Source organism: Anomalospiza imberbis, chromosome 5, assembly GCF_031753505.1.
Source record: "Anomalospiza imberbis isolate Cuckoo-Finch-1a 21T00152 chromosome 5, ASM3175350v1, whole genome shotgun sequence".
In the NCBI taxonomy this organism is placed as follows: Eukaryota; Metazoa; Chordata; class Aves; order Passeriformes; family Viduidae; genus Anomalospiza; species Anomalospiza imberbis.
The window spans coordinates 55,848,506-55,875,215 of record NC_089685.1 but is presented as its reverse complement, the minus strand read 5'-3'; the positions used below and the strand labels follow the sequence as shown (position 1 = coordinate 55,875,215).

The 26,710-nt window shown below is 46.2% G+C and overlaps 1 protein-coding gene across 6 annotated transcripts in view; it reads left to right on the top strand.

Annotated features, from left to right (window-relative positions):
- HIPK2 (homeodomain interacting protein kinase 2) overlaps positions 1 to 26,710 on the top strand; it is a 132,421-nt gene that overhangs the window by 14,436 nt on the left and 91,275 nt on the right. For 2 of the 6 annotated variants that reach the window (XM_068190937.1, XM_068190936.1), the window contains exon 1: positions 12,654 to 12,787. The exons of 2 other annotated variants lie outside the window; for them this stretch is intronic. In XM_068190937.1, the coding sequence (XP_068047038.1) occupies positions 12,691 to 12,787 (97 nt within the window). In that variant the 5' untranslated portion in view covers positions 12,654 to 12,690. Of the gene's footprint in view, positions 1 to 5,884; positions 6,165 to 12,644; positions 12,788 to 21,488; positions 21,556 to 26,710 lie in introns of those variants that run through there. 2 more of the 6 variants (XM_068190939.1, XM_068190940.1) reach the window with 2 other exon arrangements.

Here is a 26,710-nt window from a genome sequence, read left to right as displayed (position 1 = left end):
AAGTTATTTCATGTTCCTCTAAAATCACTGTTGTTTCCCGGAGGAGCACTTGAGTCATTACCAATCCTTGCATTTCCTCTCAGCCAGGAAGGGTTGAAGGGGTTTCAGGAAGAGGATGCTTTACAAGGAGACGTCTGCCTTCCCTTGCCATGCCCTGTTACAAACAGACACAGAGACTCCTGCCAAAAAGCTGCTGCCTGTAGAAAATAAAGTGCGAGGGAAAAAGAAGATGGGATGTGAGTGAATGGCAGGAGAGGGCATGATTTCAGGTGGGGATGCCTGATGCTTTTCATACCATGTACAATAAAACAGATGCTTGTGGCAGCACTGATGGTGAGCTAGGAAGCCTGTTTTGTAGCCACAGTTGTTACATGGCATCACTGGAGCAAGTTGCAGGTCATAGCTTTTCATTTGGGTTTTGTTGTGTTTGGTATTCCTGCCCTTCTTGCCTTCTTCTTATTGCAGGGCTTGTGAAGGGGAAGGGGCTCTTATTCTCCTGGTGTGTTTTGTGTCCTTTCTCCTGTTCCTGGCAGCTTCTTCCCCCGTGCCACCCCCTCCCCAGCCCTGTCATATTCAGCTGTCCTTGCTGGAAGGTGACCAGCACACCTGAGGTGTTCATGGCCAAGGACATAGCGTGCCGTGTATCGAGAACATGCTGACTTCACGTGGGAACTCAATGCTGCATGTCAGACATCCCAGCCCATGGGCTGGAAGGGTGGGGACTCTGTGGTCACCCTGGGGCTCAGGGTGAGCCGTGAGGTGCAGCAGAGATGTGGAGGAAGAAGAGCACAGGCTTGATCACAGAGGTAAAATACTCTGTGGTTACCACAAAATGCTTGCTGAAAAGATGGATATTGGGAGTTATTTGGCTAGCTGAGGCAAAGGAAGCAGAAGCCTGTCCTGGTGGTCTCATCCTCCTGTTTTACTCTCCAGGGACATGGGAAGGGCTGGGGGGATCAGGTGCTCCCCATCCCCTCCTGCTCAGGCTATCTGGGGGGATGGACTGCCTGCCAGGCTGCCTGCAGGGCACTCATCTCCTTTTCAGTGGGAAGTGGCAACCCAGCAGCACATGAGAGCTGTGAAATCCAACCCTGTGTTGGGCCAGGCTGCACTTAAGCCCCGTGTAAGCCCTAATTTGAAGGCTTAAGGGGAGCTGAAGTGTGACACTGAATGCTGTGTCTGAGCTTCACCCTTCCTGAGCCACAACAGCTTATCAGGAGAGAAACTAAGGGACAGGACAGCCTCTGCCTTCCCAGCTGGGCCAGGAACCTTCAGCTGAACTTGGTTCCAGCAGAAGTGTTGGATTTGGTTGGGTTTTAAATTGTAAATGTGATAAACCATGGCTGGCAGTTCTGACTGCTGTGGCTTGTACTGTATGCCCAAAGAAGCTGTTGCAGTAACTGGCCTGTTCTGGCAGTCCAGCAGGTCTCCATCTGTCTAGGTATGTTCATCCCTATAGTTCTGCCCCTGATAACTGCTTTTCATCACTCCAGCCTGGTCACTGCTTCTCTTTGCAGGCTGGTAGCAGGTAACAGCACCCCTGTGCCAGGCTCCTTAAGGCCACATAGCCATTGTGGTGGTCCTCTGTCACAGGAGACCCCCACTTCCCTCTCATGCTTGTGTCCCCTTCTCCCCACACTTGCTGTCTGCAAAGGGACCCCTTCTACCTGGTCCCCCTTGGAGGGATGCATGGCTCCCCAGGCTGCTGGACTGGGTGAGATGCCCAGCACAAGGTCAGTTACAGCAGGCTGATGAGGCTCACTGTTTCATCCTTTTTGATTTGTAGCTGTGGTGCTTGTTTATTTATTTGTGCCAAGTATTGTTGCTTTCACTTAGGATCATTTCAGCAAGGCATGTCTTCATTTATTTCAGCGTTTGGTCACTGCTCAAAGCACAGACATATTTTTAAGAAAGCCATGGAATGTGCAATGCTACATGTGGGCTTGGAGGGGGATTTTGACAAGGGGCAAATCTGTGTCCATATAATTCCTAAAGGTGGTGGCCCCCAGCATGGTGCCTGCTGTATTGCTGGGAAGCACAAATGTGCATCTGTGTGTCCATACAGATCTGTGTCTGCACATGTCCCTGGGAGTGTCCTGTGACATAGTGTCCACCCTCCTCTCCCAGCCAGGGCTGTGGGACTTTGGCCAGTACACCAGAGAAAATATCACTTTACAAGAAAACAGATTGTTTTTAAGTCAAGGCTAAGACTGTAGCACTTGCTGGAAGCTGGAAGGTAACTGTAAATCTTGGGTCTCATTTGCACAAACACATTTGGTTCCAATCCTTAAGGGCATTTTCTCTTCCCCTGCTTATGCCTGTGTTTCAGAAACATGTAAATTTTGTTTGGATTTGTTTTTTTCAAAACACTGCAAAATGTGCGAGGGGGGCTTTTAAATTACACTTGGCACAGAAGGGATAAGGAGTATTCTGGATGCTGCACTGGGTAGGAATCCGTGGATGGTTGTCATTTAGGCTCTGTCAGTGGGAAACACTGAAGAGACTGGATACGCCAGGAGAGTAGTAGTGATATTTGCAGTCACTTGTAAGTCTGCTGCTCAGATCAGATCTCTTAGCTTTCTTCTGGCCCAGCATATGAGACCCCACACGGTGTGTCTTGTTTCAGGTGTGAACCTTATGTGCAGGGCCATTTGATGGATAAATGTCCTGTCAAGTGAAGGGGTACAGGCTCTGTCGCAGGGCTGCCACAAGAGTGGGAGGTGACACTGGCCAGTCAGGCTCCTTCCAGGGCAGAAATCTGCAAGATGCCCCTGCTGCTGTGGCTCTCCCTTTTGTGTCAAGGTCCAAGGAGTGAAGAAAAGTGGCTTGATTTATGCCCCGAAGAAGTTGGAGGTACAGATCTACCCAAGAGTTCAGGAGGAGGCAGCATGGCAGTGATTGCTGGCCTTGCTGGTGGTCACCAGTGATGGCACATTTATACTGCTGAAGGCCTTATCCCCTAGCAGAGGTTTTGTTCACATTTACTGGCTGCTTACCAGATCTCAAAATTGTTTAAAAGAGCAACAAACTAGCTAAGACAGCCTGCAAGGTGAGGATGAGGCTGGGCTACCCTGCTGTGGTTCCCTCTGGGAAGGCACAAGGACCATGCTGGCAAGGGTGTGTGGTGGGAGCTCTGCACCAACACAGGTCATGCACTGTGTGCTTCATGCTCTGTTTCCAGAACTGCCAGCTCGGTGTCTTTCAGCTGCACTGGCTCCCTGGGAGGAAAGAACCAAAGGGGAGTTGGTGGAAAGAACCAAAGAAGAGTCTGTCTACACAGAGACTGGCTGCTGTAGGAACCACCCCAGCCTGCCGTGACTGTTGGCAGAGGGAGAGGTTTGTGTCTTCTCCCACCTTTTAGACAGAAGGAATGCGTGTGCTTGGGGGCTTCTGCATGCTCTCTTGCCATGCTGATGGGTTTCATGACACGACTTTTAGCACCTGAGGATAGGTGTGAAAAGGGAAGAGGTAGAGAAGTAGGAGGTGGAGGTGGTGTGAGTTAATACAAGACCCAGTGGGAAGCAGCAGCAGGCAGTATTATTTCTGTGGTTTGAGCCAAAACTTTCTCTCTCTCTCTCTCTCTCTCTCTCACTCATTAAATTACAACTAATGCAAGTAGCATTGTGAAGGAGGAATTTGGGAACTGTCGTTCATCATCCAATAGTTTGTAACGAATGTGCTGCTCAGTGCCATGGCCCATAGCCTCACTGAGAAGTAATTCACTTGGTATTTGCAGGCATGACATGCATGCCATAAGAATTCCACTGTTAGCATTATGCCAGCATTAGTGAGAGGATATGAAAATAAACGATGAGCTATTGTTTTTCATGATTAAGTCCAGGCTTTTTGCTCATCTTGCTTTTTTCCTCCCTCCATCTGTGAAAGGAGGGGCCTCTCTGTTCTTTTCACTTTCAGATCAGGCAGGTTGTGCCCTCACTCATCCCAGATCCCCCATCTTCCTTCCAGACCAGCACCCTTTTGCTGCTCCCTCCAGCTGTCTCCTCCTGTGTTTGGAGATCAGCTACAGCAGTCCTTTAAATTGCTGTAGGGTATTACTGCAGAATGATACGACATCAGAGGGGATCTCAGTATTTCGTTATGGGTCTACAGAACTGTTTTGCCCTCACCATCCCTCAAGGGGACCAAGCCATGCTCTTCATGGTTTCACTGGAAGGTTCAGACTTCGGTAGTGGGTCAGGAGTTGGTACTTTCAGGTCATCCACAAGCCTTAAGTGACTCTTCTATTATTAAAAAAGAAAGAGAACTCTTGAGGCAGCTGTCAATCTGAATGTGCAGGAGCAGAGCTGAGCAGCCTTTGTCAGGGCCTGCTGGCAGTGGCCAGCACTTTAAAGAAGTCCACAAGGCAGAACAAGAGGGAATCTGTGACCCACAGTTGTGAGAGGCATCCCTGACCATTCCAGTGGGCTTTCCTGTGTTTCCTCCAGAGCTCTGTAAGTGCAAAGGACTTAAACATTACAGGGGAGTGAGACAGTTAAGTGCCATTTATCCCTGTTTTCTATTGGGGGTGACCAAAGAAGAAAGCATAGCAGTTTCAGAGATGACCCCTCTTTCTGGAGTCATCAATTCATGGGGCTTTTTTAAGCTGTAATACAAACACCCACCTGCGCAAAATGAAAGACTTCTTTGGAAAACTCGGCTTAAATATCCCCATGAAATCCTTGAACTGAGTCAGTACCAGAACTATATAGGATTCCTGTGCTCGTAATCTTATTCCTAATCAACTAACCCTGGCAGTCTTTCATGTCAGTGAGTTGCTGCTCACTCCAGTGGCCCCAGCCCACATTGGCTGTTCAGCAGAAAGCCTGGCTGAGCTGAAGGCAGATGGCAGGGTAAGAGCTTGTGCTGATCCTACTGCTATTAACTCTACCACTCCTCTGCACAGCAAGCTGCTCCCTTTGAACATCAGCAGAACTGATTTTAAAAGCCCTGCGGCCTAGCCTTGTGTGACAGAATAGCTCATTCTGTCAGGGAAAAAGATACCTTGGTAAACTTTTGAGTGGAAGCTGTCAGGGGTAACCTCAAGATGCTGGAAGAAGCAGCCATAGGCTCTGAGGAAGAGTAGCAGCCAGCTACAGGTGTCATGTTCCCACCTGAGAGGGGACACATGAAAGCCAATGCTTTTTTCCTCCGTCCTCTTTATTCATGGGCTCACAGGAGCAGCGTAAACACGGGAGCGTTCTGTGACGTCGTTTTGCACGCAGTCGTGGTTATGAAATACAAAGCTGCTGGGTTGCTGCACTTTTCCTACCCCACACCCTGGCACACAGTGACCCGCACTACGTTGTGGCCAAGTGTAGCCATGACCTGCGTGTCTCCCAAAATATCTCAGGCCAAGTGACTCCCTGCCCCACGTCTTCACTCACTGACACGTGCAAGCACACACGCAGTGCACAGCCTTTAGCACCCATAGCCCCACGTCTTGGAAACAGGGAGCATGTGTTCCTCTGCCCGAGCTCCTCCACACAGCCCTCTCACAGCCCCTGCAGTGATTAAGTCCTTTCCACTGGGAAGAGATACCTGCATTTGATTCTTCTTGAATTTCGCAATATGCATAAGTGGGGTGGTGGTGACACTGGGCTTGAAGCCATCAACTCATATTTACTTGTGATCTAAGACAGTGATTTCTTTTCAGACCTCAAAGGGCAAGCTGCTGTGTGATTTAAAGTCATGCTACTAGCAGGAGTATATGACCTCATGGTATGAAAAAGCAGGAGGAGATTAGCAAAGAAGTTTCTGAGGTACACAAATGTCCATGGGAAAAAAAAAAAAAACAAAACTAAGTACATTAACAGGAGAGTCAGTCTGTCTGTGTAAGAGAAGGCTGGGGAAATGACTAATATGTGCAGTTTGATTCAGATGTTCCCTCTTTGATTCAGGGCCCCCTCCTTTGCTTTCTCTACCCCCTACCTCGCGTTGGATTTTTCTGCCTTTTAGAAGAGAACGAGCGAGGGAGAGTGGAAGGACTCAGTGAGGAAGGAGTTAAGGGAATGCTCACTGGGGATTATAAAACAGCCAGGCACTTGGAAACAGTTAAGAAGAGAGAAACAGATCTGCCAGGAGGGAGTGTGGCACTGGAGCCGGTGGTTTATTTTCATGCCTCCCTACACAGCAATGCAGAAGTCTCTCCTACAATGGGGACGGAGGTAAGGGTGGCAGGAACGGGGTGGGTGCCAGGGTGAGGGTGTCAAGGTTAAATGGGGAATAAACTTCTCCAGCACCAAGTTCACCAGCCTTCCCACTGATGCCTATTGATGGGCTCTGCTCTGGATGTGGATTGTTCCTGTGTGGGTGGCAGCAGGTAGCACCTGCCATCGCCTGAAGGCATGGCCTTGCCCTGGGGACAAGACGTCCTCTTTGCATGTTGGACGTAAGGAGGAGTGGTCTGTGCGCTCTGGGCATCACCCTGGATAGGTGGACACAACAAACTTGCTGTGTGCTCGAGCACAGCACCGAGAGCACAGTGTGGGCAGGTCTGTGGGTATGCCTACGTGAGCATGAGCTGCATGCGAGGTCTTCTGTGAACGTGGCTGTGGGTGGGCAGCCTGTGCAAGCCCACCTGGCCAGGAGGAGCCTTCTGTCATGCTCTGATGAGGTGGCTTTGAGTCATGAGGAGCTGTGTTTTCACTCGCCCTGTATTTGCGCCTCAGAAGCCCAGCTGAGGTCTTCTGCACATCATGTCAGGCACCAGGTACCGTAACGGGGGCAGAGACTCCTGGTCCTGGGAAGGAAAGGCTAATGCAAAGGCTGTGTCACCTGACAGACCAGAGCTGCGAAGAGAAGCCAGGTGACTTCAGGCTTCCTCCATTGTGTTCTCCACGTGCCTGTGCATGGAGCAGGAGCTAACTTCTCCCCAGTTTGAGGGACACTGCTACTGTGATGGTGGGTTATGAAGTGACCTGAAGGCAGGCTCTGCCATCACCTCCTGGCTCTTCGGCTCTGTGCATGAAAAATGGTGTCATTTACAGCCTCCTGGCAGCAGGAGCTTACAGGGAATGACCTGTCACCCTTACAGTGACCACAGGGAGAACTGTGCGTGTGCAACACTGAGATCCATTTTTCTTGAGGAAATAAAAGCAGATGCAACTATTAGAACAAAGTGTGTGCAGAGAGGGTTAGTCACTCTGCAAGTGTCAGGGGCTTGTGAGGAAATAGCAGGAGTTTGCTGACTAATGCCAATGATGCTCAAGGAGTAAATGAGAAACACGGAGGGAAAACCCTGTTTCTGAATTTGGAAGAGAAAAAAGAATTGAAGAAAAAAAAAAAAAAAAGGAAGGAAGATGTATAGTGTTACTAATCAGCCCCCAAAGTCTCTGACCTATATCTCCCTCCTTTCCCTGGAGCCATCCTTGAAATGAAAAATTAATAGAGAACAACCTGGTTTTACCTCCCGGGTACCCTTTTGGGCTGCCACGTACTACGGGCTGGGACGAGGGGGTAGGACTTTGGAGTCCCTCAGCACGATGCAGAAAGCAGAGTAGTCTCAGTCCAGGATGTTGCAAGGATGTCCAGAGAGACTGAAAGCAAGAAGGTAATCTCCTCTCTTGGAAGGATGGTCTCTGGCTTCAGGTGGTTGGGAAAAGGATGCTGACCTGACACGCTAGGTTAAAGCAGACCAAGGAAGAAGGATAGTCCTTGAAGTTACTGTAACTTTATCAGGGGAAATGGAGGAGGGGAAAAAGTATATCAGGCCATTAGTCCTCTGAGGGCAAAGTTCATTCTGTCTACAGAATATTCCTTCCTCTTTTCCCATTTTTAGTTTTTTAATGAGGAAAGAGAATCCTTATGTAAGAAACTAAAACCTAGGTTTGTGGACCAGAAGGTTTCATTTCCCAGTTCTGATGCTGCCTTGCTCTTAAAGCTTAGGCAAGTCACTTTCTTCTGGCTCCATTTTTATCTCTATAGGATGTGGATTGTGATATATTTTGCAAAATATTTTCAAACCTATTGGATATACGTTCTCTGAGGCGAGGAGGGCCTGGGCATTGCATCTTGTGTGCTGTGTGTTGTGTAGGAGGAGGAGGGCTGATGCTGTGGGGTTTTTGCCTGCACTGGAATAGGCTCTGTGCCTGCAAAACACGCCCACAGCTGTGGGCACTGCCGGATTCGCCCTCCGACGTGACATGGGAGGGATGGAACCATGTAGCTGTGGAGTGCCCTGAGAAGAGGTGTTATCACCCACTGTGGCAGCAGGGCCAGGCTAGCTTTGAGGGGATCTGAACAAATGTGAAAATCTGGGCCTTTACCATCTCCTTATGTTGGATGACCCAAATTTAGGTGCCCAAGACTTCTAGCTCTGTTTTATGTACAGGTCTGGATGCATCCTGTTGTCTTTATTGTGGTCCTTCAGAGCCTATCTCCTTAGATCTTTGCAAGATACCTCACTTACTACTGTCTTCTGTGATAAATATCCTCCAAAACCCTGAAGGGCCAGAAGCTGAGCCATCCATGCTGTCTCTGCATGGACTTCTGCCTCTTCAATATTAGGATGCCTTATGCAGCTTGAGAAACTAGGTTATATAGCAGCTTTAATGGGGCTTTTTCCAGACACTGATTGACCTGATTCCTTGGACCAGCTGTTTTATTTATTAAGCAAAATAGGAGAAGAAGAATGCATCACCTATATAAATTTGTTTAATTGTGGAGTATGTTTAAACTATTTTTTTCATAAATTGATATGGAGCTCTTTATATTGATTTTATAGATATTAATTTATGCACTAGGAATGAGGAAGATTTGCCTCTCCATCTAATCCTATTTCTAGAGAGAGATTTACTTAATGTGCAGTGTAATTTGTCTAATGTGCAACTTTGTATGTAGAGTGTACCCAGATTCAGCAGAAACAGTGGGTATAATAAAAGAGAGTACTGTAGTGCAGTGCTGTAAATCCCTCTGTAATTAAAAATACTAAATTAGTCTAAGTTAGTGCAGTCAGGAGACATGACTAGCTCAAAAGCAGGGATGTACAGTGAGAGTTTTCAGTGCAGGACAGAGAAATTGGGTCTGTGTTCCTCTCCGTGTGGATATGGTATGTATCAAGGGAAGGAACTGTTCATAACACCATTTGCCAGGAATACAGCTTGGGTGGCAAAGAGGAATTGTTAGCTAGGGAGTTATCCTAGGGTTGTCCTTGCATTGTCACAAGGTGAATGAGGAACCAGTTCTGCCAGCACCCACATTGTCTCACATTGTTGTCCAGTGTCCTGGGTCTATGTCTGTGTGTCTGTGTGTGTCTGTGTGTCCCGAGTCCTGTGCACAGTTGCAAGGCTGCATTTTACGCTCCTACAGAAGTGTCTCTAAAATTACTTCATTGCTCTGAAGAAGGCTGGCACCAGCAGTTGGTTGAATTATTCCCACCCCCCCACCGTCTGTCTTTTTGTCTGTCTGTCTTTCTTTCCTGGTGTCGGCAGAGATAAAATCACTGCCTGAAATTTTCAGACGGGCTTTTTTTTTTTTTTTCTTATAGGAATTTGTGAATCTCCCTGCAAATAATCAGGGGAAGGATCAGTTTATACCAGTGTAAGATTCACTACCTCTGAGTACTGTCCATCTGCCTGTCCTATATCCAGCTTATGACCAGTGCTGCCTGCAGTGCCTGACACTTGCTTTCTCTTTCTGAGAGAACAGGAGGAAAGGTGGGGCTTATGCTCTAAGCAGAAGTCCCTGTTTGGAATTGACTAACAAGACTTTGTTGTGCATTAAATTAAAAAATAAACAGATCTTGTTTATCTGAACAGAGCCAGGATATAAAATAAAGTTCAAGTTACAGTTTGGATTTCAGTTTGACTTGATTCTGTTAGTGCAACATCTGTTTCTTCAACAACCAAGAAGAGAAAGAAAAGCGTATGTTATGGCAGTGACGTGCCGTTGAGGCCATCCAACAGCTTCCCTATTTTAAGACCTTCATTTTTAGTTGTTCACAACTTTACTAAACTTAAACTGTCCAGGCAGAAATTTTCCATCCCAGCTATCTGCCTCAGAATGCATATTTAGAAAACAGTTCTTTTATACCTCTCTTGAATTTTTTGATGCATGTTAAATATAACAAATGTACAAAGAAATGAGAAAGCAAGCCTCCACATTAACAACACGGTAGAATTTGAATGGTATAAGTGTCAGGGATACCACTTATGCTATCTCCAAGAGCATCAGCCCAAAAAAATCATTGTCACCACAACCTCAACTGGCAAAACATCTCTCTGAAGGACGTGTACCTAAGAGTTTTAATTGAGCATTTAAGACTAGTGGAAGCTTTTCACATTAATCTCCCTGTGCTTTACTTCCCTGCCCATGACGTATAGATAATACAGTGTCTTACTTTGTAAGGGCAGTGTGAAAATACATTCCTTTATGTTTGTGAAACATTCAGTTACTCTAATGATGCATACTGTTGGAAAGGCCATGAGTAAATTACTAATTCTGGCTGCAGAGCAGAGCGTGGCAGGTATGCTGTAAACGAGGCTTGGGGCCACACCTCCAACAGCAGTGAGAAGATTAAATAGCAACTGGGTGCTCACCAGGTGAGCACCCCAGATCCTGCTGCACTGGGTGAGGCCAAGGTCCTGTGGAAAAATAGCCTGTGATTATGTGATTAACAGCTCTGCCATGGTGCACAGGCAAGAAAGAGGGTTGAAGGTTGCACAGGCAGCCATAAAGCTGAGTTTTCCTAAGCCTTGCATTCTTGATTTGCAGATTTAAATGGTCTTGCTTTCACCTGTCTCTGTTTTCTGTGTAGTTGTTTGGGCATGCAGAATGGGAATGAGGAACAATAAACAACTGTTGCTCCTGGGAGAAGAGACAGGAAAGCGTTTGGTGCCGTTTGTCATCAGAGAGGAAAATTGGTGAAGCCTTCTATCCAGACATTCCGTGTAGGAGCAAGTGTGATCCTTGATATAGAAGTTCAGGGTCGGAGGAAGAGCTGAGATATCTTGTTTCCCTTATGACAACTGTCTGGTTTATGCTGTTTTTCTCTAATAATGCTCTGTACCATTAAACAGCAGTGCCACAAACCAACAGATTTGCAAGTTATTTTAAGGAAGAACAAGTTCATGCCATTGCTTTTTCTTTGGGTCTTGTGAGAAGGCGTTTCCTGACTTTACTCTGGGTACTCCCAGTTCTGGTTGCTCCCTCTCCCAGATCCTGCCCTGTGGAAGTCCCAAATGGTACACTCATGAGACCATAATTTTTAAGCTTGGGAAAATGATCCAGACCGACTCAAAGGCAGAATCAACCCCAAATCTCTCTGCCTTTGTTCACTTTGTTACATTTTGCTTTCCTTCCATTTGTGTTCTCTGCTCAGGTAGAAGGAAGCAGTGCTGCCCACAGGCTGTTGAGTGTTATGATGGGCAGCAGCAGGGGAGGAGAAGGCTCTGGTTGGAGGGTTGCAGTTGGGATAGTGATAATGGCACCAATGAGCAAGCTCTGGGGTGCCTGTGGTGCACACCTCAGAAGTTTGCCCATGCCACAGTAGTATCGGCTGTTTCTTCTGCACTAATTTAGGATGGAAGTAAGCCTGTCATTCCAATCCTGTGGAGGAGTTGGGCATGGAGAGCAAAGATTGCCATCAGCTGGGAGCTCTGAGATACAAGAAAGTTGTATAGATACCGTGACTTTAAAGGGTTACATACTCACTGAGCTGTTTTTAAGTTGAGGAAAGTTGCTCATTCTCTGCCTACATTATGAGTCAAACTAGGATGCACATTTTCTTGAAATCCCTAAACCCTTCAGCCTGTGCATAAGAGCTTCTTCTTGATGTGGTTTTCATAATTGATGTTTGGCTATTTCACAGTTGCTTTTCCCCATGGAATTTCTCTCTAAAATGCCCCATATTTCTTTTTAATTTTGACTGTGCATGGAAAGTTTATATTTCAAAAAATATTCAAGCATAATGTTTTGTAAAGCTAGGATATCATTAGGGTACTTTGGGGAGAGAACTGCTTATTATTTGTGATGTCCCCTGAGAAGGTGGTGACTGAAGTCCTACCAGTATTTCCCCCTTCTTCTGCATGTGAATTTTCAGAAAGATTTGTCAAGACAGACAACAGTATTTGCAAGTTGCCTGTAGATTAATGAAACATTTGGAAACATGTGCATTATTTCCTTTGACTTGTTTCCTACTTGACCAGACAAGTAAGAAAAGAAAAGAAAAGAAAAGAAAAGAAAAGAAAAGAAAAGAAAAGAAAAGAAAAGAAAAGAAAAGAAAAGAAAAGAAAAGAAGAGAAAAGAAAAGAAAAGAAAAGAAAAGAAAAGAAAAGAAAAGAAAAGAAAAGAAAAGAAAAGCTAAAAGGGTCTAATTTCTTAATGGAACAGAAACAAAATGACGATTCCTTCAGTATTTAGTTGGACCTTTGAGATCTTTGCCTAGAGAGAACTCTATTTTTCATATATTTATACTTCTTTGAGAAAACTGTAATTGTCAGATGTTTATATATACTTCCTTCTTTTTTCCCCCCTCTTTTCCGTGAAGGCTGTTTGCACCAAAACAATATCTTTGTTTTCAGAGTTCATCTGCTCCCGCTGCTGCTTTTCCAGCTGAAGTCACAATACTCGGTCTGTGACATCACTGTTGGCTGCCGTGACAATGGAGAATTTTCACTCCAGGTGGAGAACGTGCAGCAGCAGCAGCAGCAGCAGCAGCAGCCACTCTGTCAAGAGCAGAGAGAATGTTTTTCTATGCATATTGCCAGTCATGGAGAAGGAAGGGAAGGAAAAATCTGCAAGAAAACCAAATGTAGATTTTCTGAGTGTGCTGCTTGTGGAGTGGGCACAGGTACTGGAAATTTCACCTTCCACAGGATTTCTTTTGAAATCAGTTAACAACAGTTAACTACAGATTATACATTTGTTGAGAAGAACTTGGTTTTCTAAAAGGGAGAGTTCAGAAGAGGGGTTTAATTTAGATTAATGCATCACTTGGATACCTGAATTGTATCCACAGTTTTATGGAGGTTTTTTTGTTTTTTTGCCCCCACAAATTCCCTTTCAAAACCCAAGGACAGATGGTTAATGCACTGTTCTTGCTAAAGTTTACACATGTAGTGGGCTTTCAGTGTGTGAGTTGTCCTGATGAAGTCAGTGCAGACAATTGATGTGCTTAAACTCAGACACAGGCACATGTGGCGGTAGTGTGAGGGTCTTGCCAGCAGTCCTAGGGAAACAGTTAAATAAAGATTTTATAGAATATTTTGTGATGCAGACACTGTCTTGAAAGACACTTGTCACCTGGAAAAGCTGAAGTCTCTGACTGAATCTGCCAGGAAAAGCAAACAGACTGGCCATAAACCTTCCCCCATGCTTTTGTCTGCCTAATTCATCTTATGGTTCACAGCCTTGCAGTTGGTGGTTGGAAGGTGAGGGGTGTCTGCAAGTGTTTGGAGGACTGTGGCTTAAGAGGCGACACCTCAAGATCATGAAATAGCGGGGAGGAAAACAGCATGGAGAAATGGTCACTATACCCATTGACTGTATTGCAATGATACAAGTGAAAAATACGTGTACATCCAAAGTGTAGTCACAGGTTCATGGTATGAAATGGTATGCCCTGATGGCCCACAAGCATGGATGGAGCAGTCATCCACTGCCAAGGCTGCCCTGAAGGGCAGAGGCAGCATGCAAGTCCCTCAGATGCAGTTGTAGCATTATTTCCATGCTTCAGTTTCATGGCTGTACCAAGGATTACAGGAAAGCTTTAAGCAGGAAAAGATGCTCTTGTTTCTCCTGCATAACTTCCTGGCCAGTGTGATAAAAGCAGCACCTCCAGCTGACTAAGTGCACTTGGAGATGTGTTTTCCAAAAGACCCTGAGCAACCTTTGCGGCCACATCCCTCGGTGACCGATGAGCTTTTGCTACAGGTGTTTTCTCTCACTTCCAGCATCCTGGAAAACCCAGGCATTTGCCTGGTCAGGGTCCAGTTTACCAGTGAGTCCTGTTGGTCCTGCTTTCCTGTGGCCCCCTACTACAGCTCTGCTGAAGAATTTCTGAGTTGTCACAAGTCAGGAGAGAGTATATTTTTCCAGGAAGCCTTGTAGTATAACTTCACTGGCAGCCTCAGGAGAGTGCCTTTTACCTACATCTGTGTTTTGAGATGTCTTAGGATTGTTTGTTTGTTTGTTTGCTTGCTTGCTTTAGCACACGCTGGGTTGCTGTTGTGGCAGTCCATATGATTCATGTCTCGCACAGTCTGACAGGTTTATTGTAGCTCGAGCGTGCTGAGCTGCGCGCTGCGGTTGCTGCTCTGCTCGTGCTTGGTGCCAGGCCAGCCCATGGGGCCAGGGCAGAGTTCTTTGCAAGTGCCAGGACCCAGAGGGTGATGTGTGTGGGAGGGCCACTTGAGCGAGCTGCTTGCCTTAGCTTTGGGAAGTGGAGAGGACATGAGAACACTTGCTTGGGCTTTATTTTTTAAAACTACTCCAGGAATAGCTTGTTCTTTGGAGCAGGCCGAGCAGAAAGCAGGAGGGTCAGTTTTGAGATCTAATGGTGCTGTCAGGATCCAGTTTCACATTTATTTTCTGTCTCTGCAGAACATGGAATAAGTTAACATTTCAACAGCTTGGAGTCTCTACTAGTGAGCCCTTAAAAGACTAAATAATACCAGGTTGTTAAAACTCTGGGATCAAAACCCCATGGATTTTAGGTGCTTTAATAGCTTCTGTATCTTTTTACCTGAGTTTCACTTAAACCTGTTTTTTACACCTGTTTATACTCGTTATGCCTGCTTATGTCAAGTGTTACTCTGTCTTGTGGAGTTCATCATCCACTGATGCCCACCTGAAACTTTCAGCTCTTCTTTATCCTTTCTTTTTAAAGTGGTTTTTATTTTTTTGGCAAAGAAAATAGGAGTGAAGGTGCAGAGGGCTGGAAGAAGAGACACAGTGAGGTGAATACATCATGGCCTTGCTGAAAGCCAGGGATGAGCTGGCAGGAAGAATCACAACAAAACAGTAGTGACATCATTAGTTGGGAAATTTCGAGCAGTTTCATGAAAACCTGTTTGGTGCCATTTCACATGCAGTCCCTGAGCACCATTTGCTGGTGCTTGGCCAGGTGACAGAAGTGTCACCGGGAGCCTCCAGCCAGTGGATTTTCTGGGTGAACCACAGGGGGACCCGTACTATTGATGTGCCACTTGTGCTGTTCTTGTAACCCCCTGGTGCTTCAGGGTCCTCCATGCTTGGCTCAGCTGTGGCTTGTGGCATGAGCTCTGCAGGGTGACAGCGAGCTGTGCAGGAACAGGGTTCCCTGAGCAGCTGTGCAGTGCAACCCAGCCCTTGTGAACTGGGGTTGTTTTTCCATGACAGCACAAAGAGAACAACTGTCCTGAATTTGATTGTGTAACTTTTGTAATCACCATAAAAAACCTGCTTGGTAAATAGATTTTCTCTGCCCAAAAGAAACTGCCCCACTCCTTTTTGTTCTGCAGATAATAGACATAAAAATGAAATATGGACCTGTGTTCTTAAAAGGTCACAGTTATTTGGTTGTCAGGGAGATTGCATATCGAAATAGGTCTTGTTAAGATTTGATGATACGCTAGAGGAATTGAATGAATTGGAACTTTGGTTCATAGAAGTTGGAAAATGGGCTAGGAATAACTCGTGATCTGGAAGATGGAGATGGCCATCCCTTTTTCCTAATGCCTCTGGAATGGGGAAACTGGCTTTGGGCTTTGTGTCAGGTGCAGGTCCAGTGACCATAGAATCATTAAGGCCGGAAAAGACTTCTAAGATCCTCGAATCCAGCCTGTGACTGGATACCACCATGCCAACTAAACCATAGCACTGAGTGCCATTCCAGTAGTTTCCTGAATGCTTCTAGGGATTGTGACTCCACCACTTGCCTGGGCAGCCCATTCTAATGCTTAACCACCCTTTCAGGGAAAACACTCTTCCTGATGTCCAGCCTGAACCTGCCCTGGCACAACTTGAGGCCATTTTCTTGTCCTGTTGCTGGTTGACTGGGAGAAGAGACCGACCCCCTGCTAATGTGCTACAATTTCCTTTCAGGTAGTTGCAGTGAGTAATGAGGTTCCCCCTGAGCCTTCTCTTCTCCAGACTAAACTACCCCAGCTCTCTCAGCTGGTCTCCATAGGACTTACTCTCTAGACCCTTCACCAGCTCCATTGCCCTTCTATGGACATGCTGCACCTCAGTGTCTTTCTTGCAGTGAGGGTCCCAGAACTGAACACAGGATTTGAGGTGCACCCTCACCAGTGCCAAACACCGAGGGACAGTCACTGCCCTGGTCCTGCTGGCCACACTGTTTCTGATCTGTATGCCACTGGCCTTCTTGGCCACCTGGAGCCACTGCTGGCTCATGTTCAGCTGCCAGTCAACCAGCACCCCCAGCTCCTTTTCCAATGGGCTGCATTCTGGTCATGTTTGTCAGCTCTTGTTTGCATTGTCCTGGTTTCATTTAAGGCATTCTTCCGCCTGGCTCAGAGTAACAGCTCATAGTGTCACTGGTCTCCAACCCTTTCTGCCTAATGCATGGTGGGTTGCTAGGGGTGCTGCCGTCATCCACATTTTAGTTGAGGATGTGATGACCACGCATTTTGTATTGCTTTCCAAGATTTGGGTGGATGACTCAGCTGATCCTCTGGTGACTCATTTCAGTCTCCCATGAGCCCAGGAAGGACTAAAGAGGGAAGTGGAGCTATTTTCAGATATGAAAAATGACCAAAACCAAGGACTGTGTCCACAAAGCAGTACTGCAAACATGGAATTAATCAGGCATTTATACCATGTGTAAACTTGCTGCTTCTTACTGAAACTCTTTCCACAGTTATTGTGCTTCTGCTGAATCTAGTTTTCAGTCTCTTCTTACTTCATCCATATGGATGTTGGAAAGCTTTTAATGAGTTTTGAGTACATAAGGTCTGATGAAAGTTCACAGGACTTTTTAGTACTAAATTCCCCTGGCTGTTTTCTTTTGTTCTGTTTTCTTGTTGTTGTTGTTTTTTTTGGTTTTTGGTTTTTTGTTTTTTTTTTTTTTTAAATGGCAGTTTTCCCCTCTCATTTGCTGGGAGTGTCACAGTTTTTCTAACAAAACCCATAGGCCCACCACAGGCCATTTTACCCCCTAGTCATTCCTATGACTATGGCAAAGCTAAGATGCCCAGTGTTCTCCTGGACCTCCTGAAGGCTCTTGTGATTTCACCACAAGTTGTTACTAATCTGTTTTTTTTCTGGAACCTGTGGGAACAGTGGTATATTTGCTCCTTGTGAGAAAATCATACACAGCCTATTTTCCCGGAAACTCTTCTTTCCCCTATTATTCAGTTTGGCCTGACTTCCCTTACATCGTTAGTCAAAACCCATAGGTGTGACTGTGGACAGCTTGGCTGCAACATCACCGACACATTGGTGATTCTGAACTCATTGTCCCACTGCATCTAAGCTGAATCCTTTCATTTCATTGCATAGGAAAAGGAAAGAATTGAATGTTCTGAGTCGAAAGCACATGGCTGCAAAACAGTTGTAGTAGTGCCAAAAAGATGCTTCTGAAGAGGTTGGGCAAGCGGCTGCATGCTGCTGGAAGTGCAAAGTGACGCGTCAGTTCTTAAATGTAGCATCAGGAATGAGAAGAAGGCTTGACAGCCCCTTTAGCTGGTTTGTCATCTGCAGCCATCTCTCTTTTCTGCAGTGGTTTTTTGGTTCTGCAGGTTTGGTTTCAGCAGGACACAGCAGGTACTCATGGTCAGCACTTGAACAGGGCCTGAGGTGTGCTCTGGTGCCTGGGTCTCTGCAGTGCGCTGTGCAGGCTCTCGAAGGCTCTGAGTGATCTGGAGCAAAGTTACACCAAGGGAGCGTTTATTGTCCAGGCTGGACAGGGCTGGCTGTGGGGACCCCACTGCAGAAGGCATTTGGCCTGTGTCATACTGGATCTCCACATTTAGCTTCACTCCCCTCCTGTCGTGCTCTAATTTTGACAGTGCAAGAAGCCCAGCAGCCACGGTGTTAAGCAGTGCAGAGCTGAGTAAATACATATGTCAATAAATAATAATATCCTGCGCAAAAGAGAAACCTGGGGGAGAGACTGATGCTAGCTAGGGAGTTCTGCTGATAGAGGTAGAGATTTTTATTGTTTTGTTTCTCTTAATGACTTCCCTTGGACTGATTTCTTTTCTTCTAGAGCTTTGAGGGGGAGTAGGCTGTTAGTGCTGTCCCTGAGTTTCTTCGTCACACACAAGGGCCTTATATCCTCCTTTCTCAAGTAGATAGCCTTTCCTGACCTTCTAGATGTTTACTCTTCAAGGCTCTGAAATCCTTCATGTAGTTTATCCTCATGCCTAAATCAGGGGTTTTTTCTGTGTAAGCAAGAGCTTTGTACATCACCTAGGCTGTCCTTCCTTGGCCAAACAGGCCTCCTCTCTGTATGCTGATCTGGCCTCTGTCCTATTAGACCTTGCTTAAAAATGAAGTTGATGTGAAGACAGTGGGAGATCAGGTGTGCACCAGCCCCAGCAAGCCAGCCAGCAGTGGGGCAGGCAAGTATCCAGAGGCACTTCTGTGGGATTGCTTGGGGTAGCATCACTCATTTCCTTTGGAGATTATCAGATTAATTGCCTTTGTGGGTCATCTGGCCGTGCAAGTGTTTACATGTCTATGTGTGCCTGAGTGTGACCATGTGTTTTGTATGACAGAGGTCAGTACAACCCCAAATACAGCAAACAGAATCATTGGCTCCCACAGATAAACCTTTCAACACACTTTGTTCTCATGGAGGCTGCAGCAGCTCCCTAGAACTGTGTCTCATATGAGAGCCACTCACCAGTTTCAAAGGTGAATGGACCAAGAGAGACAGGTGTTTTGGGGAGAAATGAGTCCACATCCCAGTCCTGCACCCTGTGTCTCCATAGTGATTTTTGCTTTGGGCCAGCTGGCTCAGTCCTACTGTGCCTGTTCTGGTCCCAGCTCACAGCCCGTTTCACATCATGCATTTCTGGATTTGTAGCCCTACTTTGGAATGCAAACCAAAAGCCACAGGTGACAGCAAGAATAGGTTTCTGACTGTTTGGCTGTAACTCTGGGGATCTTTTCTTGGCCCTAAAGTCTGGAAGACAAAGTGAAAAATGCTCAAGGTGTTTCCTTGAGGAACTGAATGCTTTTGTCTGTGCAGGTCAGATGTGATGATGGGAAGGCAGGTTATTTACAGAATTGTTGCAACTCCGTAAACTGGAGGTCGGGTGATCAACCTGCACTGTCCTTTCTCTTCAATTCCTAAAATACCTCACACCCTCAATGTTTGAGAGTACTGTAGGTCCTGTGTTTGGTCATTCTAACTTGAAGGTGGTATTTGGCTGTCAGGAGATCAACTAATCAGGTCAATCTGTCTCAATTTTCTGTTTTGGCAGAACCCTGTGCCCAGCTTCACCAGCTGTCTCCTTGCATCTTCATCTTCCTTTGCAGGCCAGATCCTGTGTATTTCATCCAGACCTCACCAGGGCTTGTTTCTCTCCAACGAGTCTGTATTCTGATGGAAATCCAGTGAAGGAAGGGGTCTTGTGAATAGGCAAACCAATGTTTTCAGCCCAGCTAGAGCTTGGTCTGAGTTTCAGATTTCGTAAACAAAGCAGGGGCTAAATGTCATTCAGTGGCCTCTTTGCAAATAAAACAGTTAGGAAAAAATCCTGTGGGAGTGAGAGGCTCAGCCAGAGACTCCAGTGAACCTTGCCCATGTCTTGCCTTCACAAGTAATGCTGTTTCTAACAAGTAAGGTATACGAGGTGCCAGGCATTCCCTGTGGTTTCATCACACTTGCAGGCCAGTTGGAGTCATTGACATTACAAGGTTAATATTTACAGGTGGAAAGTCATCCAGGTGGGGAGACAGCCATTGTGGAAAAAGCCAAAATATCCTTTCCACTAGGCAGTTGTGGGAAGCCACAAATGTGCCACTGCTGTGTGCATGAGGGGGGCACAACCAGAGCAGCAAAGGAAAACTGATTCCTTTTGGTTCTTTTTTGAGAGGCCTTGGTACCCTTTCCCAGGAGCTAAGATAATGGAGGGCCAGGTAGGATGGCCAGTGAATTTGGGGTCAGGAAGGCTGAGAAAGTCCTCTCTTTCCCCTGTAGGATGGGGTACTGTGGTCAGCCCCTGTTTGGAAGATGAACAGCAGTGACTTGAGCCATGCTGCCTCGAAAGCAGAGGCATGCCAAGGTCATCCTTCTTTCAGTTCTGCTTTCAGGATGTAACTCTGTTAGCAGGTAGCAATCAGAGATGGAGCTTGTTGGAATCTAGAGCCTCCTGCCTTGTAGACCTGTTTGGAGGTTAAATGTAAGGATCCAGACATTAGACTGGACTACAAGGCGAACTATGACCAGTTTCATGTTTACTGCAGAGACTGTCTTGTTTAGTTCTACAGAGGGGGCTTTGGGTGCTGTAGAAATGCTGTGGTTACTGTTCGTTCCACTTTGTGATGGTGGAGGACAGATGGGAAGGAGGAAGGTGCCCAGAACACATGTGATGTTGCCAAACCTGGCATTTTGATGTGAGTAACTGCTTTTGGACTCATCTGGCTCCATTTTGATTTCAGGATGAGGAAACATTCCTTGGTAGCTTGCTTTCCCCATCTCCTCTGGCTGTACCCAGTGCTTCAGGAGCTCACTCAAGCATGGCATTATAGGAGCCTCATCATGTCATGCCTCATTTTAAGTGGTGCTGTGGGTGTTGCCGCAGTCTTCAGCTCTTTAAACAGATGTGGTGCTGCTCGTGGGTTCCCCAGCAGCCTGCAGCACAGCCCCAGCCAAGAATTCCACACTTGCCTCAGTTCTGCTGGGCCTCTCTCCAAGAAATCTGAACGAGGGATTTCTTCAGCAAAGCATTTGTTAAACATCCTTCAGTGTCCTCCAAAGATAAAGCTTCAAAGCAGGGCTTCAGTCGATCCCACCTGTCTGATTTCATCTTTTTCTTTCTTTCTTATGCCATCTCTGACTCCGAAGCAGACTTTCTTCTCCTCTGAGGCTCTTGGGAGTACTGATCATTTGGTTGTAAAACGTCTTCCTGACTTTACTGACACCCACTTTCCTAAAGTGTCTTTATGCTTACATTGTGCAGAAGTTCCTTCACAAACTCATGCAGATCATGGAGGCTTTCAGGTGCTGCCTCTGCCTCCATCTTTATTGTTCACCACCTCATTTTGATCTTGGGACTCCAGAAGTCCTCCCTGGCTTGAAGGACTGCTGCTCAGCCAGGTACCTCTGGCAGGGCTATGATCTGCCTTCTCAAGCCCCAGAGACCTGACATGGGCACCTCAGACTCCCAGGTTTCTCACTTTATGTCCAGAGAGCGCTTTGACATCTTGGTAGGGCGCTTGCAGTCTCATTTTATGATTTCTGTAGAGGTGACAGTCTTTCTGTCAGCTTTGACAGAAATGCAGAAGGGTGTTTGCTTACTGGGGTCTAGCTCTGTTTTGTCGAGGCTGTAAACTATTAAATTGTAGTCACTTGCTCTCTTCATTTGCTTCCCACACAGTAACACTGAGGTATCCTGAAGAGAAGTTTTGCACTATTCCAACTGTGCTGAGTTTTCCCAGAAGAAGGTATCTAGGGGTTATCTTTCAGTTCAAGGGAGCACAGACTGGACTGCTGGACCTTCTCACACCAAGACCTAGAAATTGGTGTCAGGTCCAGTTTCTGTATCATCTACAGGGAAGTGACGGGGCAGCCCCTGGTGAGGTATATTTTAACCTGTGTTCTCAGGTGTTGCATAGTTAATTAACTATAATGTGAAACATAAACTAGTCGTGTGATTAACTGAGGAAATCTGTAATGTCTCTTGTCATTACTGCAGTTCATTCCAGTGGGAGATGGAGGTGACCCTGAAAGAATCTTGCACCGAGGTGTAATAAAGTATTAAAATGTAAAATGTATGTATTTGTCCCTGGGATTTTGTTTCATGTGCCTAAAACCAGGGATATGTCAGAAGAGCCCACAGCTTGTTATTCAGGTTCATCTGCCCCTGAGCCCACTGCAAAAGGATGAATAAGAATTGTAAGGCTTCTAAATTACAGCTAAGAAAGCTTTCAGTAGCCAGCAGATAATTTGCCCTGGATTTAAGGAGTTAAAGGGAGAGTGAGGAAGGGAATAAAGATGGTTTGTGAGGAAAAACAGCAATATCCTGAGCCACATGCCAAAATAACCTGATCAGGCCATGATAGGGAGTAACTGCCTACACCACCTCCATGCTCAAGAGTACTAAGTATGTCCTGGTTGATAATTTTCATCATACCTATATAGGAAAGTCATGATGTGCAGAATGAAACAGGAGGCAGGGTTGTTGATGCTGTAAATGCAGGAGAGGGATATATAGGAGGGCAGTTGGGGTGTCAGGGAGATAAGGGATTTGATGATGATGATGATGACAGTGCCCTGGCCATGGCACTGCAGGGATATGCTTTTTGGGTGGGGATGAGAGGGAAGGAGATGAATGCTTAGCTTTGTCCATTTGTCTTTCTTTATGGTTACTCTGTGCACTGGGAAGTCTTGCTTTTTCATTTGGACATAAGACATGGATCAAACATGGCAGGTTGGAGCCATGTGAATCCAGGTCTGGAGCAGTGCAGGGGATGTGCTCTGTCATATCTTACATCTTTGGGAACTGCTGTGCACTACAATTAGAAAATTACTAATTAGTCTGAGACGTTTTTAGTAGGAGGACAGGAAAAGCAGAACAGGAAGGCAGGGAAATTTTCACCTGGAATGAAGGCCCCCTTGACATCTTAGGCTCACCAGGAACAGGAAGGAGCTGAGGCTGTTGAGGTCTGAGCTCTGCTTTGAGGTTTTCTCCAAATATTTGGTAGCACAAGGGAAAGAATTTGTATGGCCTCCAGGGACATAAATTTTCAGGAGGTTCTGAGAGTGCAGTGGTGCTGGGGACTGCCTCTAAAGGAGCCACACAGAGGCCACTGTGAAGAAGAGTGCTGTGCTTGAGACATGGCTATTTTGAAGGTGCAATACATTAGCCATACCTGGCAGATCCCCTTTTCATTGCCTTCTCAGCCTGGGCGTGTATATGGGTTTGCAGGCTTGTGCCTCTCTGGGGAGAAGTGGAAGATACTTATTTCAGTATTGTGTTGCGAGCATCATTTATATGCTGAACACACACCATGTGCTTTCTACAGTATTTTTCAAGCAGGCACTGTCATTCTGGCAGCAGCCAGGAAGCAGCCTCTGGTTACAGAGCACTGGCAGCTCTGCAGGTACTGCAGAAGGTCTGACTTCCTTCTTAATACAGGGCACCAGCTTGGTCTCTTGCCACCTCAAAGGCCACACTTAAAAATCAGGAGTAAACCAGAAGAGTAAACCAGAAGAAAACATCAGAGACTTTCAAATTGTTCCTTCTTTAGTCCCCAAAGTGTATTTTTTGCCCTTTGGGGTGACGTGGGTGGATAAGGAACTTTACCTCATTTGCTTTCCTGAAACCTGTTAGAAGAACAAGTGAGGCGGCTGCGTGATTTGTGTGTGCATGCAGAAGAGGGCCATCTGAATTGTAAATAGCACCTGCTAAATTATTATTAAGTGAAAGCTGACGTGGGAGGAGTTCTCAGGAACAAAAAAACCTCAAGTCTTTAAATAAAAGTCATTCCAGCTGTTTTAACACTGTCCCCTGGCTGCACCCTGCCTACTTCAGCTCATGTAGATGCTATGAGGAGTTATGTGAGTCATATCAAGGACAGGGAAGGCCCCATTAAATCCAGTTACTATCAGTTTTGTGAGAGCTTTAAATGACTACACTAAACTCATTATTAAAGAAAGGAACTATCAATTTTATTTGATGCATGGTGCCCAACCCTGATTCTGCTCCCAGCCCAGAGATTTGCCATGCTCAGGGGTGACATAAAACTTAGACTTATACTCTTCAGGACATGTATTTAGCTGTTGTGGCATCCTGGCTTCATCCTGGCTGGCTAATAGAGGCCTGCCTTGCACCCATGCCAGGGCAGGGACCAGCTCAGTTGGAATTGCCACTTGGCTTAGCCCAGCCAAAACTTTTGGTGGTGTAGGTGGAGCTGCTGAGCTGGGCTTCAGGTGAGCAGGAATGCTCAGTGGGTGAAGCTGCTCATGCCAAGTATCCTCACTCCCTCCACTCCTGGCAGAGTGCAAAAAAGATGAGAAGCCAGGTGCCCTCCTTGGGCATTCCATGCAAAATGCAAAAAGGTGACTGCTAGGATCTTCCTGCAGAGAAGGGAAGTGATATGAGAGGCCCAGCCTTGCACAGGAGGTTTCTTGTCAGACCTGTGAATGGGGACTTAAGAGAACTTTTCCCAAGTGAAACATCCCATTTTCCACCCCTCCGCAGCTTATGGCCTCTCTGTCTTTCCAAGACCCCAGGAGCAAGAATGCTTCCCGGGGGCATTCCCACTGTCTCTGAGACATTGGTGCACTGGGCTTGGCTGGTGTGGATCACCCCATTACTGCTGGCTTGTTTCCTCATGGATGTTGTGGCAAGCTGTTGCCAGCCTGTGTAATCAAAAGGCTGAAGGTGTAAATCATATTACAGGCTGTAATGAGGAATTTGATTCCTGTAACAAAACCAACTTTTATTCACATTTATTACTATTCCTGCTATTGCCATGGAGCAAAAATCCTTTTTTGAAAGAAACAACATGCCGCCAGCACAGTTTTATTGTGTCCTCAGGAAATTTAGGATTGTGTTTTTCTCGCATTAACTGCACAGGAAAATTTGTAATAAAAATTACTTTTCTGCCGAAGACGCCTTTTCCCATCACCAAGCTGTCAATCAGCCTGTAATTTCTTGGTATCGGACTATGCTGAAGAACTCACTGAGTTATTTTCCTTACAATGCATGCCCTTGAAACCTCAAACATGAGAAAATAATTTTGGATGTAAGGAAGACGATTTCATAGTTCTTTTTTTAGAGAAAAAGAAAAAACCTTTTCTGTGATGAGATGTAACCTCTGAGGAGGGCAGCACTGGCAGCAGAAGAGTCCAAAGTCCTTGCTTTACCCACAAAAGCACTGCTTCCTTCATCCCCTCCACTTTTGGGGTAAATCAGTCTTTATCCCATGTTTCTGTCCTCTCCTGAGGCTGCCAGCAGTGTTTCAGGGACAGCAAGGGGCTGGTTGTTGATGTGGAAACCAGTCCTTAACAACAACTCATTTCACCAAAGGGCACAGGCAGCCATCTGACATTGACAATGTTGAGTGACTGCTGACCTTGTTTTTAGCGTCAGCTGATATCAAGTGGAGCCCTGCCAGTTTGCACCAGTTGAAAGCCTGTCCCTTAATGGTGGCGATTATCCTGATTTTTACAGTGGCTCTGAGAAAGTTGCAGCTGCTGTGCTTCACATCCTTGACTTTAATTTGCTATGCCTCAGTCTTTTGGTGTTATCTTTAGAGGAGAGTGCGAGAAGAACGTCTCTCCTTGTTCTGCGTCAGTCGTTTTTTTTCCTTTTCATTTTCTACGAAGAGAGATTGCTCAAGCACACCGTGGAATGAACGCCATAAAACTATAAATTACACCTCTGCTAGGTCCACAATATGTTACCAATTACATCTGCCATATTATTTGCGTCCGGGGGGAAAACATACATCAAACCACCCCCTCTCTCCAGGCAGGTCAGTACTGTACTAGAAGGAACACCGTGATTCTTCTTAATCTGTGGAAAAACAAACACGGTTTTGGCTCGCTCACACACGATCTTTGTGTCCAGGATGACAAGTTGAGTAGCGCTGCTGTAGTTCTCCGAGCTCGCTGCCCGTCACATGCATTCGTGACAGCATCATTGCCCTGGGGAAAGGAAAGGGGAGAGAAAGTACTTCTCTAGTACCTTCTAGTAAGGAGTCTGAGTATCCAGTTGCAGGGACCATGGAAATTGCTGCCTAGGAGGATGGGGGAGCAGGGGGTAATGGAGTTAAAAGGAACAACAGCAAACAATCATAAATTCACTTAGAGACAGGGATCATGTCTGCAGAGGGCAGCACGCTGTGATTTGCAGGGCTTCGTTGCTAGACTGGGCCCAGTGGGGTTTTGTGGACCATGTTCAACCCTAGGTGCAGGTCTCCCCCTGTGTCCTGAAGGGGTTTTCTTCTGCGTCTGCTCTGTCCTCAGAAATTCATCGCTGCAGAAGGGGTGAAGGCAGGGGTGTTGAAGCAACATTGCTTGGCCTGTTACATCTGAGTAGTTACTCATGGTAGGTTTTGGCTCATCACAGCACCCCTCTCCTGAGCCACTCCTGGCCTTTGGGCTGCTGGGAATTAAGTGGAAAAAGAGTGCTGGGTGTGTTTAGATCTGTTAACTTGACTACTGAGCTTTGTGAGTGCAGAGTGACATTCCCATTTTTCTATATGATTAAGTTTATGCATGCATGTGTGTGAATGTGTCTGTGTACACATGAGCTCCAGAGAATCTCCTGAAGAGGAACATGGACTAGTGAAGTGTGAGGAGGCCAAGTCAGATACTGTCACGCTTCCACATGAAGAAGTCGTCCATGTGCACTGCAGAGTTTGTTGTGGTTTTGTTACTGAAGCATTCATTCAGCTTTTAACTTTTTTTAAGTTGAAAACAAGTCAAGGTTATGTTTGTGCTTAATAATTCAACAATGGTGCCAGATCAGCATATTGTCTTTTTCTTCCCTAGTCATTCTGGTTTATTAAAAAGAAACACTGATGACAGATAGAAGGGTGAAGGAGGCTGTGCCTTTCTGCTCTAACTCCTGCCGGGTTCTGATTCCTT